This window comes from Poecilia reticulata, linkage group LG1, assembly GCF_000633615.1.
Source record: "Poecilia reticulata strain Guanapo linkage group LG1, Guppy_female_1.0+MT, whole genome shotgun sequence".
NCBI lineage: Eukaryota > Metazoa > Chordata > Actinopteri > Cyprinodontiformes > Poeciliidae > Poecilia > Poecilia reticulata.
Genome location: NC_024331.1, coordinates 23,260,944 through 23,278,749, shown reverse-complemented (window position 1 = coordinate 23,278,749; position 17,806 = coordinate 23,260,944). Strand labels below are relative to the sequence as shown.

Genomic DNA, 17,806 nt, shown 5'->3' with positions numbered 1-17,806 from the left:
GGAGCAAACATGTAGGCTTGATGTTTTACAGCCTGCAGCGCTAACGCAAGCACAGGAGCTGTGGGGCCATAAAATAAATTACAACATTTCCTCAAATCAGCAACCATAGATTCTCTCGCTGTCTTTTGCCTTCTCTGACTGTGTCACACACACACACACACACGCACACGCACACACACACACACACACACACACACACACACATATGCATACGCACGCACACGCATACATACGCATACACACACGCGCGCGCACACAGTGTTAATGGCTTCATAATTGTCGGAGGCAGACCACTGAGCATAATCAGGAGACTGCAGAAAGGCAAAAACCACTATTAGTAATTTACTATGACAGACAGTACATTTTTATTACCCAGCTGCCTCTGCTTTGTTTTGGGATGCGATGAACCACTCTCTCTCTTCAGCTTTCATTTGAGCTTTTTCTTTCTCTCTCACTTTTTTTTTCTTTATTTTCCTCTTCTTTTCTCTTTCTTTCTTTTTCTCTCTTTATTTTTTTCTTGTTCTCTTTCTAGCTACCCTTCTCTCTGCCTTTCTTTTCTTCTGTCATTCTTTCTTTTTTGCATCAGACAGTGTGGCGCAGGGGTCAGATGAATTACGTCAAACCGACAGACACTGAGTCAGGGAGTAAAGTCCAGCTCATCACTGGAAATATCAGGCGTAGTTCTCACACACACATGCACACACACACGCATACACGCACACAGACAGATATTACAGGAAGACAAGCCTATTCTCGGGGATTGCATGCTGGCACAGTTGCTAGCACTGTTGCTTCGCTGCAAAAAGGTCCAGGGTCCAAATCCTGACCTGGGGTCTCCCTGCATGGAGCGTGCATGCTCAAATGCCGAGCTTCCTCCCACAGTTAAAAGCACGTCTGTTAAGTGAAGTGCTGTCTATCAATTGTCCATAGGTGTAAGTGTGTGCATGCATGATTGCTTGTCCTGTGTTGCCCTGCGATGGACTGGTGACCTGTCCACGGTGAATCCTGCCTCTCGCCCAGCGACTGCTGGAAATAGGTTACAGCCTCCCAATAACCCTGCAAGGACAGGTTGATCTAATCAATGGATGGATGGATAGAGAAGCCTATTCTAGTACCAACTGATGCACACAGTTACTTTATTATCAAAAATGTTTTCTCAGCTCTTTGAGTCAATGATATCAGGTGTTGCAGCCACTTCCAATCCCACAGGTGCATAAAACCTGGCATCTAAAACCTGCAGACTGTGTTTGCAAACACTAAAAGCATGGATTGCTCTCAGAAAGTGCTTAGAAATCTGCTAACCATTAAATATTCCACCGTCAGCTGTCAGTGGTATAACAAAGAGGAAAAGATTGGGAATGAAAGCAACCAAGGCACATAGTGGTAGGACACTTAAAAGCACACAGTGGGGTCAGTGGCTGCTCAGGAGCATAGTGCGCTGAGGTCATCAACTTTCTACAGTGTCAATAGTTCATGCAGTGTGACCTTCAGACTTGCTCATAAACAGTGCATATAGAGATTCAGTGAATTGTTTCCATGGATGAGCAGGTGCATCCAAGTCTTACATCACCAAGTGCAACACAAAGCTTTGATCGTAGTTGTGTAGCTGCCAGTGGAGTCGGTGGAGATGTGTTCTCTGGAATGACAAATCACGCCTTTCTGTCTGGCAATTCAATGGATGAGTCTGGGTTTGGCAGTTGCCATGAGAACAGCACTTACCTGACTGCATTTTGTCAAGTGTAATGTGTGGTGCAGACTGGATTATGGTGTGGGGCTGTTTTTCAGGAGATGAGCTCTCACTGCTTCAGTGTACCAAGACACACCTAGTTTGAGAATGGTCCCTTGCTGATTTAACATGGCTTTGCTCACGTCCACAAAAAAAGAGTCGGTAAAACGCAGATAAGCGAGTTTCATATGGTCTGCACAGAGTCTTGACCTCAACCTGATAGAACAGTTTCGGGATGAATTAGTGCAACAAAAGAAAAATATGCAAAACAGGCCGTCTCTGCCTTCGTCAATGTCTGGTCTCACAGATACACCCTCTGGAAGAATTATCTAAAAACTCAACCTTTAGCCTTGTGGGAAGCCACACAGGGTGAAAGGATTTCATATAAATGTATTTACATATCTGCCAAAAGGTCAGTAACCCAATACTTCAGGCAATTTAGTATCCAAAAAATCTTAGCAAGGTTTAGCTTCTGATATGTTTTAGGAACAAAAAAAAAAATCCAGGGGTAAGTTTTCGTGGCAGCCTAAATTGATTTGTGCTGCTTTTGTTGTGCTATAGCTCAACCTCCATCGAATAAAATCAAGACCAACATTTTCAGTCTCTCCACAGATTCTTAAATAGATTGAGGTCAGGAGTTTGACTGGGCTGCACGTGTATTTGAAAATACTTTAAGTTAAACTTTTCCATTTTAGCTCTGTTGTTTTGTGTGGCTGTTCTGTTAGAATGAGAACCCTCCATACCAGCTGCAAGTCTTTAGCATAAACAGCTATGAATAATATTTGATTGACAGTGTCCACATGCAAATTTCACCAGTGGAAATGCCTTGGTCGTGGTTCCGTTTGTTGCATTGAGGTTCTGTGAAGTTACTGTTAGTATTTGGAGAAGAAAAATTGGCAAATGGCAGGGAAATCCTCAAAATGGGGGGAAGCTAGAAGCACGTCACACCTGGGTTGAGCCAGTTTTTGCCATTTGAACTAATTTCAACTAAAGCATTTTCATATTTGTAGGACATGACACTGAGTGGATGTTAATCATTTACATGTTCACAAAGAACTGCCGCTGAGATAGTTCCTGCTTTCTCAGCCATAGTACATCGGTGGTTCCACAAGAGCTTACATAGGTGAAAGCTGTAAGCTGTATCAGACGGAGTCATGAGTCCTGCCAGCCAGGGGCGGTTCTAAAGAGGGGCCAACAGGGCTCAGTGCCCTTGTAGAACAGATCTGGAGCCATTTTACAGGAGTCAGTTGTCGTGATTCTGAATCACATTTTACATCTTCTAGATTGGTTAAGTGCCCCCATGAAAAAAACCTTCCCACTGGTAAATTCATTCCAGAACCACCTTTGCCACCAGCCAGTGGCACAAACCACAACCTGACACAAAACTTCAAAAGTTCACGCCAATCTACGCAGACTGATGAGTCACAGGCAGTGAGTGACCTAATCCAACAAAACTGCAGGGCAGTGCCATGAACAAAGTTCGGTTGAGATAATGGTCACAAAGCTAATATTGTTTAAAGTGTAAACTTTAATTATCCTGCCCTATACAGGTACCCACCCATCCATCCATCCATCCATTTTCTTTCTTCTTAGTGGGGTCGGGAGGGTTGCTGGTGCTCATCTCCAGCTAGTGTACCGGGCGAGAGGTGGGGTCACCCTGGACAGGTCGCCAGTCTGTTGCAGGGCATCACAGAGACACACAGGACAAACAACCATGCACACACACACTCACACCTAGGGGCAATTTGGAGAGGCCAATTAACCTGACAGTCATGTTTTTGGACTGTGGGAGGAAACCAGAGTACCTGGGGAAAACCAACGCATGCACAGGGAGAACATGCAAACTCCATGCAGAAAGACAGGGGCCGGGAATCGAACCCAGAGCCTTCTTGCTGCAAGGCAACAGCTCTACATAAATACTGAACCAACCAGCCACTGTGCAGCCCCCTCTACAGGTACATTACAGTGAATTAAAAATTAAAATGGTCAGATTAGAAAATAGTTAAAGGTAAAGGTAATTTTATTTATGTACCACATTTTCAGCAACAAGGAAATACAAAGTGCTTTACAGGAATTAAGAGGAAATACAAACAAAATTGCAAACCAAATGAAAGAGCAAAAGAAGAAAAATAATCTAATGTTGATCTAAAGTAAATAAAATAGATCAACTATACACTCCTATTCAGGGTTGGTAGATAAGTATAAGTAAGTATCCTCTGGTCTAATTCCTTTTCTGGTTTGGAAGAACAGGAGTCTAAAATGCAGTTCATAAGGTAGTTTTTCTGGATTCCAAGTTTGTTCTAATCCCTGTTCTGGGTGGCTAGAAGAGTATAAGTAAGCATTCTCTGGACTTTCTAAGTGTGCTATAAATTGGTAAAAGTAATGATCATTACTTTTACAAATTTAGTAAGTAATAATAAAAACTAAATGTTCCTGGTCTGGAAGAATTTTTCTGGATTCTACGTTTGTTCTAATTCCTCTTCTGGGTTGCAATAATAGGAGTCTCTCTGCATCTAAACAGTGAGTATTCTACAGTTTCTAAACAATAAGCTAAAGAGTGACTAATAAACTAGAATCTTCTGAGTTAAAAGTGAGTACTTCACAGTTTCTAACAAAATAAAATAAAAAAGAGGAAATGACACATTAGGGCACATGGGAACATTCAGACAAAACAAAGGGCAAAACAAAGACACAAGTGAAGGCGGTTACACCACAGGGCCTTGAAACCGCGTTGCTCAGCCTCCCGGCAGAAGTCCGACAAGATGTTGTTATCGAGGAATGTCCTTGGGAACGCTCAGCTTCAAGAAGATTGGAAATATGCAGTCCTTCCAAGGCAGCACATGAAAGCCAATTCAGATACAGAATGTCTTAGGTCAGGTAGATTATAAATTTCAATCTTCCCTAAAGTCTCTCATCTCAGTTCCCAATTATCCAAATTAGTTTGGTCGTCCCACTGAACCGAAACTAGCAACTTCTCCAAGATCGATTCCAACTCGTCAGTGAGCTTTAGAGTCCTCAGCTGGACTGCGAGTCTCAGCAAGACTCGCATCCAACTTGCGTCTCTGTCCACAACAACAATCTGAGTGTTCGCCAGTTCGGCCAAGTCCGTCACAGATTTGTCGATAAGCCAGGAATCCGCAAGCTCCAACCAGCAGAAATCCTGTTATCATGAATAAATCCAGGGTGAATCCCGCCGACACACCCGGCGTGTAGCCTTTCAGCAGGTATTAAACATACTAGAAGTATGTTTAATACTTCAAGTATTGAGTCCTCAATAAGTCCTCAGTTCTGTATTATTAATGAATTTTGGTTTGATGCAATCTGCAAGTGCAAAAACATAATATTTAACAGAATTAAAGGCTTTAAAAAAATCAATCTGGGTGTAAATAATCTATAAGGCAGGCCATGCTAAGCCATGCAGTCTTCAGGCCCTGCATGGCTTAGCTCCGTCTTTGGTTCAACACACCTGAATCAAATGATGGCTCGTTAGCAGGCCACTGCAGAAGTTGATGAAGGAAATAAATTAACTTTTCAATAATGTTGTAATTCATTAAAATGCAAATCTATAGATGTCATTTTTTGAATTGTTGTACATTATTAAAATCAGCCTAAATAAGGGTTTCTGTCTGACCTTTCCACAAACTGTATGACATCTACCGCAAAACAATTACTGACAATTACTTCCAAGAACCTCACTTAAAAAAAAAGAACCAACCTTTAAGATCCTTCTCTTAGTAAGCAAAGGAGCACCTTCGTTGTTTTCGTGAAACAACATGCCTTTAGCATGTTTTCCAAGACACCTGACATTAAATGTTATTACATCAATTAAATATATACTAAATTTATTCTTCATTAAGGATGAAGTGCCGCCTGTTGACTCTGGTGACTTGGCAAATTATGAATTATTTTGTTTATTTAACCTGAGAGACGGAGAATTATTTATGTCCCAAACAGGGGACCTAAAAATCACGAGGCATTAGAATAACACACGCAAATAATTAAATTGAGTGGTTTGCACTCCGAGGTGGAACCCAAAGATGTGAAAGATTTATACTCTAATTGGAGTGGAAATGTGTTTATTAGGCTCAGCAGTTAGTTTATAGGATTGGGAATGAGGATGCTGGCAATCAGGATAGAAAAAAGAAAATTTGTGTGTATGCATGTGTGCGTGTGTGTCAGTGTTAACAAGAGAGACAAATAGGACACACAAACAGGAACGGAGAGACAGAGAGAGGCAGGTGCATCACTAATGGCTTTTTAAAAAGGTTACAGCATAGAGCTCTTCTTTTCTAATGGGGCTCTGGCTGTGCTTGAGAAGCAATTTCCGGAAAAGATAATGTTGTCGAGAGTCCAGAGAGTTCTGTCTGAGTGTGTGTGCTTGCGTGTGTGTGTGTGTGTGTGTGTGTGTGTGTACATACGTCTTGTCGTTAACAAGACTGACAACCACAAATTCAGAGGAACACAAAGAGGAGGTGGGACAAGATCGGGGCAGTTGTGAGACAGACTGACAAAGAGAGAAATGTTCTGTTTCTGCCATTAAATTGCTTCATTAGATTGATGACTAATGTCTGTTATGGTCCATCAGAGGCCTCAGTTAGAGAAGATACACAGATTTGGGATTCTTCACATTTTAGCGTCCTAATTTGTTGTTTATTACCAGAAGCTTTCAACCTAGTGATTTTTTTTTTTTTTCCTGAAAGCCTTCTTCTTATTAAGCACAGTTAAACAGCACCACCCTGTGCTCATGGTGGCCTACTGCAACAATTAGGATATTTATGAGCAGGCATTTTAGTGAAGATTTAAGGAAAACATTTTCAGTTTTATTGTGATTGGAATATAAAGGTCTGACCTTAATGATTTTGAGCATTTAAGACGAGATATCTGTGGCAGGAAACCAACAATAAAAAAAAAATGGAAGTGGAATGAGAGGCCTCACCAAAGGTGTATTATGAGCTATACCAATTCATAAGGTACTTATTTATATTAATGTATTAATATTCAATTTGATAGTCTTTTAAAAAGTTTTAAATCTTTAAAAAGTCTTTATGTCTGAGGGGTAAATTATCTGTCATGTAACCTAAATTGCACACTTCTAAGGAAGGATTCTGAAAACATATTTATACTTGCGATCAAAAAAGTAACTTTTCAATGTAAATCTATTTGATTATATTTGATCTATCACACATAATATATTTTGACAATCTCAGGGGCAGATTTTTTTTTGTCAGAATGTAAAATATGTCCATCATTGTGTGGGAATTTATGTTCAAATAATAATTAATAATGCCAGTTAGTTGAGGTAAGACAGTGTACTGTATGTACAGTATGCGCTGTACATACAGTGTACAGTGCATACAGTACACTGTATGCACTGTACTGTGCATTCAGTGGATGTTTTGATCAGGGAAAATCAACAAAATCATCAAAGTTGTTTGTCATCTACACTCGGATAAGAACAGTTTAAATAAATCCTTATACAATTTGACCTTCATGCCAATAACGACTGCATGTAAACTTCTGACCTGAACCGTATTCGTGTTCTATCATTTCTGCAAGCTGCCTACCTGTATGTGTAATGGACTAATGTACATGGACTAAGGAAACATTTGATCTAGATCACAGCAACTAGAGGGGAAATCTTTCTTTTACGGCAGCCTGAATCAAAACTCAGACAATCAGAGGCAAGAACAGCCTGAAATTGTATTTGTTTAGGGAAGTTCAAAGGGATTGCAATCTAATCTCCCTTTTTTGACTGATGTTGAAAGACTAATGTCCTGTGGGACTTTCTTTGTGTGCACAATCCTGAGGAATAGTAAGAAGTCAAATGAAAAAATGATATTTATTGTGGTGTTTATGCTAAACTGTGTGAAATTAGAGCAGTGCAGCATCGACATTTTCATGTGACATGCAATGCAACAACAACAAGAAAAAAATATATATTTCCACTTTAGTTCTTACCGAGGCTCCTAAATAACAGACTTATTGTTGATGTCACATGGAAATGGGGATGTGAGTGGCTGTGGCACAAGATGAGGAGCGTTTTCTCTGCCAAATGGAAGCTCCGTGGTTTGATCTCTCACTTCTCTGGTTTACATATTCTCCTTGGGCCAGGCAATGAAAGCCACAGTAACCTCGATGCTTTCATCAGCAGTAGTGTGGAAACAGAAAAAAGCAACGCATACAGGCTAGGAGTCTGTAAAAGGTAAGTGATCTATAATAGCAACAGCTGCATAAATAGTAGAAATGCATTTACAGCGCCTTGCAAAAATATCCATAACACATTTTAAGACAATACAGCCAGAGCTTTTAGTAGGATTTTAGACTAGCAACAAGTAGCGCATAATTATGAATATGAAAAGTATGGTGTCCATTTGTGAACTCTGATGCAACCAAACTGCCTTTGTCGACCGAGTCCATTTGTTTGTGATTTTATGTCATGTTAAACGAAGGTGTGCTGTGACGGCCTTAGAGGTTTGTTAGAGAACATAAGTGAACAAGCAGCAACGTGAAGAGAAGACTGAGGAACACAACAGCCTGTTGCTGAGAAGTTCAAAACAGGGTTAGACTTTAAAACAACATCTCGTGCTTGGAACATCTAAAAAAATAACAGTTCAATCCAGTATCCAGAAATAATATGGGGAGCAAACATGTCAGCATATAGATGTGCAAATCTGGCAGAGATATCCCTAAATGACTTGCAGCTCTACACAAAGAATAATGTGGCTCTACAAAGTATTGACTCTGTAGGTGCATATGCAAATGGATGCTGCGCTTTTCAGATTTTTATTTGTAAAAAAAAAAAAAAAAAAAATTAAAACCATACATAATTTGTCTTTGAATTCACAATAAAATCACAATAAAAGGCAGCCAAGATGTCAGAGAATGCAAATATTCTTGCAAGGCACTGTGAATTTACATTTAATGTTTTAAGGCTCTTGTTGGAGCCATACCTGGTGGTAAAACGTCAAATCTGCATCTGTATAAAAGAATCTTACTTCACTAAGTGGTAATTGCAGTTTATTTTGGTAAATAAATACAAAACAGAGACTTTAACATGAAAATAACGTTATCTCGCCAGAGGGGGGATGTAGTCACTTTTTTTTTTTCTTAAAAAAAAGAAGAAAATAAAAACAGACTTACAATACTGTAGGTAATCTCAAAGCTATAATGAGCACCTTCTGCTTTAACCGGCATTGTTAGGACGCCTTGGCAGGGGTCCTTCGGAGGCCTGCAGTTACAAACGAGTGTGAGTGTGTAATTATAGCAGCTACTTTTGACAGTTTAACTTAAGAAAAACAGGCTGCCAAATTAACAGTTGTCCTGCCTTACAATGTGCTCATTATAAATACGCACACACACACAGACACGCACACGCAGATCTAAATAAGTCCAAACACACACACACGCACCCCCACGCACATACACACAGCAAGCGCACACACATAAGAAACCCATTAGGACGTCTTTTGTATATAACACACTTTCTTCTTACTTTAAGAACCTGCAGTTTCCTTTTAAACTGAGCAGAGCTGAGCCAGCTGTGAGCCATGCAACGCATCGACTGCAGGCTGGCTTGGTTTTAAACTCTTTAAACTCTTCCTGCTTTACAGCCGTCCGCCATGCCGCAAGAACGTTTTAGGTAGCTTCACATTATCAGAACCATACAAACTGGATGATAACATCATATATGTTTTGAAGAAACCTAAGCACTGTACAATACTCTACCAAAGTCAGAGGTCTCAATGCCGCCAATAAACTCAGTCAGTGTGAGGAAAACATGTTGAAGAGAAGCCTTTGAATGACTGGACCAGATAGATTCAGTCAAATTAGGCTTGGGCTGCTCACAGGTATCAAGGTATTACGAGGATTTAAAAAAAAAAAAGTTAAAATTGTCAAATGTTTCTGTCATGGAATTTTTATGGCTTGAAGGATTTTTTTTAATGAGATGACAAATAAAGTGCTTGAGTGACTGGAGATTTATTATTCTGGGGCACAGAAGAGATGCACTCCCCCTAACAACATGCTGCATTCACTCTCCAAGGAATAAAAGAGAAATTTAGCTGGAAATATTTTTGGTAGAATGAAATACGGACAGTTAAGGAGTCTTGCCAGAATATCAACACGGTGTTTGAGTCCTTATTGTTTCTGGATAAGAGACAAATTGTTCTTAGTGGGAAAACTGCTGATTTCTTATTTCTTCAAAAGAAGCTTTGATGTTTTGTTTCTTCTTCTACTACTTCTACTCTGACACATCTGCCACCTAGTGGCTAGAGTTATAATCAATTGAGCTTCATTTTGCTAATTTAGATATCAAATAGCTACATTTGTATCTACTCTATGTGCTTTATTCAATTTAAAAAAATATTCTTTATTTAGCACCTGTATCAAAAATGAAACAAACATAATTGGCTTTTTACGTAATTCTAAGTAAATTCAGGTAGCAAGGGATTAAACCTCTGAATGAAACAAGAAAGGCAATAAATATCTTAGCCAAGATAATATCAGTGTTATCATTTTAGCAGCAGCAGGTATAATCGTTAGTTTTCTATTTACGAACAATTTTCAGCCGCTCAAATTTAACATTACTTAAAACATTTTTAAAATTATTGGGGATTATTATTATTATTATGCAAGGTCGGTCCATCTGAATCACTTATTTACAATGACAGGAATTCTGCTCACCTTACAATGCAAGTGAAAAATAACTTAAGTTTGAGGGTTTTTTCATTCTTGTTTTACTTTGGCGTGTATGTTACTTCACTTCATCACTTTCTTACTCCTTCTTACTCAGTACACAGAAAACTTTTTGTCAATGGTAGCTGGCAGTCTTTGGCCAACGATCAAAGACTGCTTTTAAGCCAAACCTTGTTAAGCAAACACCTTGTTAAGCAAACAGGAGCTGGCAGTGGATACGGTAGCTAGAACTATTTAATTTTAGTTACCTAAGCAAATTAAAATGTAGAAAATTTCAGAGCAAAATTTGATTTAGTTTGAGAGTTTGGTGATAATTCATTCCTACGAAGCTGTTGGCTGTCCTCCATTTTGCTAAATTCCTCAGCCACCAAACAGAACGAATCAGTGCTGCCAATACATTAGTAAAACAAACAAAATGACAAAAAAAAACATTTCACAGATGAAGCAGGAAGGAACAAATGTAGAAATTTAAGACGTAAAAAGTGGAATGTGAGGCCTCGAGTGGAAAATCTTGATGTAGGCTTAATTATCAGATTTCTTTCCTTCAAATTCAAAAATACTTTATTAATCTCAAAAGGAAATTAAATGTTGTTGTAGCTAATTAATTCAGATTGTTGATTATTACTGACTTACACCTGACAGGCTTTAATAACATCTGATTTTTTAAATATTTATTTTGTATTTAAAATTTTGTATCATGTTTTGTTTCATGTAACCAAAAGCCCAAGTATGTGCTGACAGTACAAATAGTAACATTTATGATCTTTGTTAATACCATATCATAGTAATTTCAAGTCAGTGTATTTAAAAATCATATATGGGTTAAATTTACATTTTAAAAACCCTATAGTTTAAATAGAAGCAATTAGATCATATTGCACGTTTCTTAAACTCATTTAAATACCTTGATACTGTGACACTGTGGGGTTTTTACTCAGGGTCATCATAATGTGAAAATATTATTCTACTCCATGCCTAATTCAAACAGCAGCCAGCTTTTCTCTTTAAAATCCAGTTCATGTATTTGTAACTGATTTTAGATGTAAGTACCACCATATTGTTGCCATGTATTTAGATGTGCATCAACAGAGAAAACATGAGACATAAATTTGGTTAATAGATTATGTGAAGTACTAAAAGAGTAATGCGTTTTACTTCAAGTGAACAATAAAAACTCCACATGGAGATTTTGCACAGCATGGACATCAAACTAACAGACATCTGAAACACACTGCAACATTAATGTTATAGTTTTGAAAAGTTGATGACAATCCGATTCAGGAGTGAATAAACAAAAGAAAAACCGGTATCAAAAGCAAAGCCCTAGTGTGTATAAACCGCTCTTCTATCACGTTGCACAATTAAAATCAAAACTGAAAGTTACAACATTGTTTACTGAGTTTTAAACTGGTTCATCTGTGCTATAATTTACAAAAGTGCTTCCCTCGACGACAACATCTCTCCTTGTGTACAGAACCAAAAATCTGCACCATGTCACTCAACGGTACCGGCATTATTACATAAAGGTCTTCTTTCAGCTGTTTCCCCTAATTGTCCTGAGTATAACAAAATGATCTTGAGGAAAATCCACTTGTGACCCTCAGCTCAGCTGAGTTTTTTTTTTTTTTTTTTTYTWTTTGATTGGAAATATCAAGTCATCACCAGCCAACAGTCTTTAGAGTCACCGTTGAATCTTTGTGGAAAACCGCAAGGAAACAGGACACAGTATTGCTTTAACAGCTCTGGCCTTAAAGAGTCTTTTCATGGATCTGTTACACCCAAGAGAAAAGGGCGGCCATCTTGAAGGACAAAACAGAGCATCGCAGGGAGAGGGGGCGACAGGTCTTTGTTTCCCCGCTGGCTCCAGGCTTTGTCCTCGGTGATTAGTGAAGCCTCACACCTGCGTGGATTTGACTCGCCTCAGAGGTTTTCGTCCTTCAGGGTGGGCGGGGCAGGGCGGGGGGATTTCACGGGGCAGGTCTAGACTGAGCTGGTGAGGCAACGTCTTGAGGGGAGGAGCACATCGGGCGGGGCGGGGGGCAGGGTTGGCTGATGGTCATGTGATCTCAGAATATGGTAGCCCTGGAGCCTAAGAAGGAGAAAGATAAAAAAAAAAAAAAAAAAATTAGGAAAACTTTTAAAACATTTGGGAATTTACAGTGTCAACATGAGGCTAAAAAAATCCAAACCATTCAAGAATCAGATTCAAAGAGGCAACCAAGAATTCAAGTCATTCTGGTTTAATACTCTTAATACACCTCACCCCTTACCTGGAAGCCACTTAACTTTTCGAGTGGACTCTCCACGCGGGGCAGGCTGATCAGAGGCAGGCTGATGGGGGCTTCAGGGCGCTGTGGAGGGGTAGGGGGAGGCGGAGTCGGCGCTGCTAGCTTAGTTGGTTTGAAATTGTTGATCACGCAGGACACCTGATGGAGAGGAGACAAGAAATGAGTAGAAAGTATTAAAAAAATATGTTCTCTCTTTTTCAACAGCAGCTTTCTAATGGACAAAGTTTAGCTCCAAGTATGTCCCCATCTCTCCTTTCTGCTGGGATCAATCAGTACAACTTCACACTACCTCTGTTCTGAAACATGTTAACAAACAGAGATCCACGGATCAATAAATGAGAACTTGAAAATGAGCAAAATTATTAATGTATCAACCAGCGTCATACAGTTTTTTTAAAAGTAAATTATTAAATACAGGTAAGTTACACATCTTTCAAAGCATAATATTGTAATTTTATGTTGGATTACAGACTACTATGTGTCATAAGTTTTTTAGAGTCAGAATTAGTGGGTCACTCATCAAAGCAAAACAGGAAGTCTGTATCCGTAAAAAAAAAAAAAAAGGCAGATCTCAGATATCAACACTCCCTGATACCATAACAATCATTTAAGAACATTCTTGAATCAAACTTCATTTGGTAAAAACATATATAAAGGCAAGTAAATACTTTAAAGCTACAATGGAAGAAAGATGCACAAGGAGATCGACTGAAATTGGACAATTTTCACTTTAACTGAATTTGACTACCACTGAAAAATCTTGAATGCACCATATCTGCATGCTTTTATAGACTGAAATCTGAAGAAACAAAAAAAGTGAAAGAAGCTATTCCAAAGGAAACTGTATTTTCAGTAAAATTTGTGAGGGAGAAACAGAGAAGGAAGGATGCATGTATTACAGAAAAGTTGTTCTGTTTTATCCTTGTAAGCTTTCAACCTCTGGTTGTCACAAAACATGCTGGATTTTTAAAGGACAACAGCCTTCAAGAAATCCCAGAGTTAGGATAAGGATCTACATTCTAGAGGGAAATCAGATAAAGAATGCCGCTTCAGTAATGTCAGCTCCACTAACTGCATTAATCTCCAATATGAGATGTTACACTCTATAATCATTTGTTTTTCTTATTTTAAAATGTCAGTAACACCCTGTTTTGTATGCTTGCTCTCTTTCAAACACAACTTAATGTTGCCTCTGCTACTAATATAAATAATTTATGACAGTTGATGGAATAAAATGCAAGAAAAACAACAACTATTTAATAGTTCTTAAAGAGAAATTTGAATGACTTGAAACTGGCAGGATAAATATCACCTGATTAGAAACTGATTACAAACATCTGACTGGTGCATCTCCAAGATAATCACCTTAAATCTGTTGATTTTTCCCATATTTTAAATTCTTATTTCTGACTGAAAAAGAAGTTTGGACAAAATATGGTGCAAATTAAGCCAAATAAATGACTGAAACTGGTGTGCAGCATATTTTTTTGTTTACAGAAGATTATTAGAGTCCTCAAACTCACTATTCAAAGTTATGCTTTTTTTTTTAACTAAAATACAAAGGAGCAAGTTGCTCTCTACAAACTAGAGTTTCAGTTAGGCCTGTATTAAAGTAGATACACTTTAAATGGGAGAAAACCATTCAACAGGTGGATGTATTTATGCTTAACTGTGTTAATGAAATCTGCAATGACAAAAACACGCCTACTAAATTGCCCATGGGGTGACTTATGGTGCAACACTGGTGGTAAAAACCCCACGGTGAGTATGGCCACCTGTAGTGCATAAGAAGTGCATCAGAATATTATCTAGTTTATTTTTAACACCCTGATTCCACATTAACTTTATTTTTTATGCACAAACAAAGCCAAAGGAGACACTATTTGGAACAAAAACAGGTACAATTTTGCTGCTTCCAAAGGATTTGGCAGGAACAGAAGAAGCCAGCTTCTGCTAATGAAGCACATCAATGACTGATTATTCACTGCAGCAGTAGTTTACCATTTTGGACCATTCATTTGCATCATTATACAGTTTGTAGGATTTTTCCTAAATGAAAAAAAATGTAAGACAGTTGTTAACCTTCTCAGGAGGTGTTCAACTCTGTTGTTCAGACTGTACAATGCACTGCAGAATCTATAATGGAGGCAGCAGAATCTCTCCATTATAACCTCCACAAACCTCATTAGCATGTGAAAAATTAAAGAGGCGGTATTATGCATATGCAGTTTTAAAGCACAATTAACTAACTAAAGTAGCTTTCAGCTGATATAAAAATGCTTTATATATCAAACATCACTTCCAAGAAATTTGATTTTGCAATTTGATACCTTTAAATTTGCCTCTGTCTCTTTAAGAATCTCCTATTCTTTCTGACACTGACACAGTGAAGCAATCTGTCTGTGTTTGATGGTTTGATGTAGGCTCAATCAAGAAACATACAACAGAATGGCCGATAAAGAAGGTTGCAAAGGCCTAGTCAAACACAGACCTGAACCTAATTGAAAAGCTATTGCGGGATCCTAAGAGATCTGTCAAAATTTCTCAACAACATTTGAAGTAAGAGCTTCATATTTTTGAAGGTGTTAAAGACCAGATCCGCAGGTTAGCTGCATTGCTTGTCAAATTTAAGGAGAAATGTTACACCATCCATCCATTTTCTTACACCCTTGTCCCATAGTGGGGAGGGTTGCTGGTGCCCATCTCCAGCTAACGTTCCAGGTGAGAGGTGGGGTTCATCCTGGACAGATCGCCAGTCTGTCGCAGGGCAACACAGAGACACACAGGACAAACAACCATGTACACACACTGAGGGAGAATTTAGAGAGACCAATGAACCTGACAGTCATGTTTTTGGACTGTGGGAGGAAGCTGGAATACCCAGAGAAAACCCATGCATGCACAGGGAGAACATGCAAACTCCATGCAGAAAGACCAGGGCTGGGAATCGAACCCAGAACCTTCTTGTTGCAAGGCAACAGCTCTATCAACTGCGCCAATGTGCAGCCAGAAATGTTACACTTTTTTTTTTGCAACCGTCTCTCCTTTTGCTCCCTCACCAGGAATGCAGCGATGGCCCCTCCTGTGACAAAACCGGCCAGGACGTCGTTCCAGTGGTTCCTGTGCTCCGTCACTCTCACCACGCCGACCAGCACCGCCAGAGACAGCAGCACCAGGCACAGGGTGGGCTTCATCAGACGGGTTCCTTTGGTCCGAAACATCAACGTCACATACATCTGTATAACAAACATAGTCACAAGAATATGTAAGAATAGAAAAAAAAACAACATTTTTTATATTTAGATTTAGGTGCTTGAGGCATCCAGCTGAGACGATGCAGACGGTGCCGCCGCAGTCTTACTGACTCGGCAGGATGTGCATCTTGTTCAGGCCACAAGAGGACGCAATCTGCAGTCATTTTGCAGCCGCTCAGCGGTTTCACACAAACCGATATAAAATCATTTTCATTCTGCCAAATAGGAAAGAAGACAAGCCTCTCTCAAAAGATAATAAAACAATGTAAAAGGGGAAAACACATGTTTTAGAATTTACATCTTATCTAAAAAGGCTCTAAAATATCTCTGCCCTCCTCAATAATCTTTTACTGAGCAGCATTTTGCGTACTCCCACTAGTTTATTGATTCATCTTTGATGATGAGCTCTGTTCGGTTTGATACATTGTGGTAAGGCTACGATGACTACTGATAATACATATACACCATATTTGATTTAATCCAGTTCTTTATTAATCTCAAAGGGAAATAAAAACCTTGGCATGTGGGGCAGAAGTTTTGGATGATTTTTTTTAAACAGATCTAGTTTTCATGAAGGAAGACACTGAAAAATGTATACCTATTGAAAAACCTGCATTAAGCCCAGAACATGCCATGGGAATGGCAGAGCTCCCTTAAGAAAAAGGCCAGGACATGTTAAAGTTGATTAACAGTTGCTTATCCAAAAATTACTGACATTTTTACTTCTTGCCGTTTTGTTTTAAGCACTGCTTCAAGTCTTAAACCAGCCAGTTGTAATAACTGCTGCTTTTATAGAGGTATTCAGACTTGATGATGAGGTCAGTGAGTGCAACTGGCTGTTACTAACATTGTAAAATTTTATGGAAACAGTAAGGAATAGACCTGGGCTCTCACACACTTAAGTGTTAGTTAAATAATAAATGACATAGTAGTTGTACAGCAGAGGTTACCCTAAAATTGATCAACTGTGCCTGCTTCAATCCACCTGATAGATCTGGATTAGAGCTTCCTTTTGTTGTGCTGTGCCTTTAATATTAAAATGTAAAAATGTCTGGAAATTTATATAAATTGTTACAAACAACATTATTGAGATGTTCTTTAGTATTTTCAATAGTCAGTTATTGCTAATGTCTGAGCATTTAGTATTTATAAAGTATTGTTGATGGGCCACATGCAAAGGATATGCATATATTTGATTGATTATAGGAATAACTGATTATCATTACTGAGCCTTTTATTCTGTATACCCAGTAAACTATAGTAATGCTTACCTAACAGATGATAAACTTATTGTCTTCAAAAATACAGTTTATCAGGACAAAGACAGTGTTGTCTGGTATTCTTCCTCAGCAGAATTAAATTCAACATGATAACAGAAAAAATATGCATAATAAGACTTAAAACCAACTTAACCTGGGACTTTATTGAGGAAGCTCTGCATTACTCACACTTGCAAAGAAAAGGTTTTCCTGATCCTCTGTGTATTAACTCCTTTTTCTTTTTTGCTAATCTGTCATTTCATGCCAGATTTTTCAGATGGTGAGTCTACAAGGATCGTATTCCTAAAAGCCGGAGCTCTTCTGATTGGCAGAGACTTTGAGGAAGCCGAGGTGCAGCTCTGTAATTATGGAGCTGTTGGCAGCCTCTGAAAGCAAACTGAAAACCCACTGGCAAGAAAATATGTCTAAGGATTCTCATGGAAATGTGTAAAACTACCCAGGAAAATGAAGAGCATCCTGTAACTGCCAAGGATGACACAACGCATGCAGAACTTTGATGGAAATCTTTCTATATTCAATAGGACCATTCAGAACTTTAGCATGTAATAAATGCAGTACAATAAA

General features: G+C 38.8%; 1 protein-coding gene across 4 annotated transcripts in view; it reads right to left on the bottom strand.

The window, feature by feature from the left end:
- Positions 1 to 8,725: 8,725 nt before the first annotated feature.
- Positions 8,726 to 17,806, bottom strand: part of plppr2b (phospholipid phosphatase related 2b) — a 58,285-nt gene continuing 49,204 nt past the window's right edge. For 3 of the 4 annotated variants that reach the window (XM_017306457.1, XM_008415665.2, XM_008415679.2), the window contains 3 exons: positions 15,768 to 15,944; positions 12,707 to 12,846; positions 8,726 to 12,509 (listed from right to left, as the gene is read on the bottom strand). In XM_017306457.1, the coding sequence (XP_017161946.1) occupies positions 12,401 to 12,509; positions 12,707 to 12,846; positions 15,768 to 15,944 (426 nt within the window). In that variant the 3' untranslated portion in view covers positions 8,726 to 12,400. Of the gene's footprint in view, positions 12,510 to 12,690; positions 12,847 to 15,767; positions 15,945 to 17,806 lie in introns of all 4 variants that reach the window. The other variant, XM_017306459.1, reaches the window with a different exon arrangement.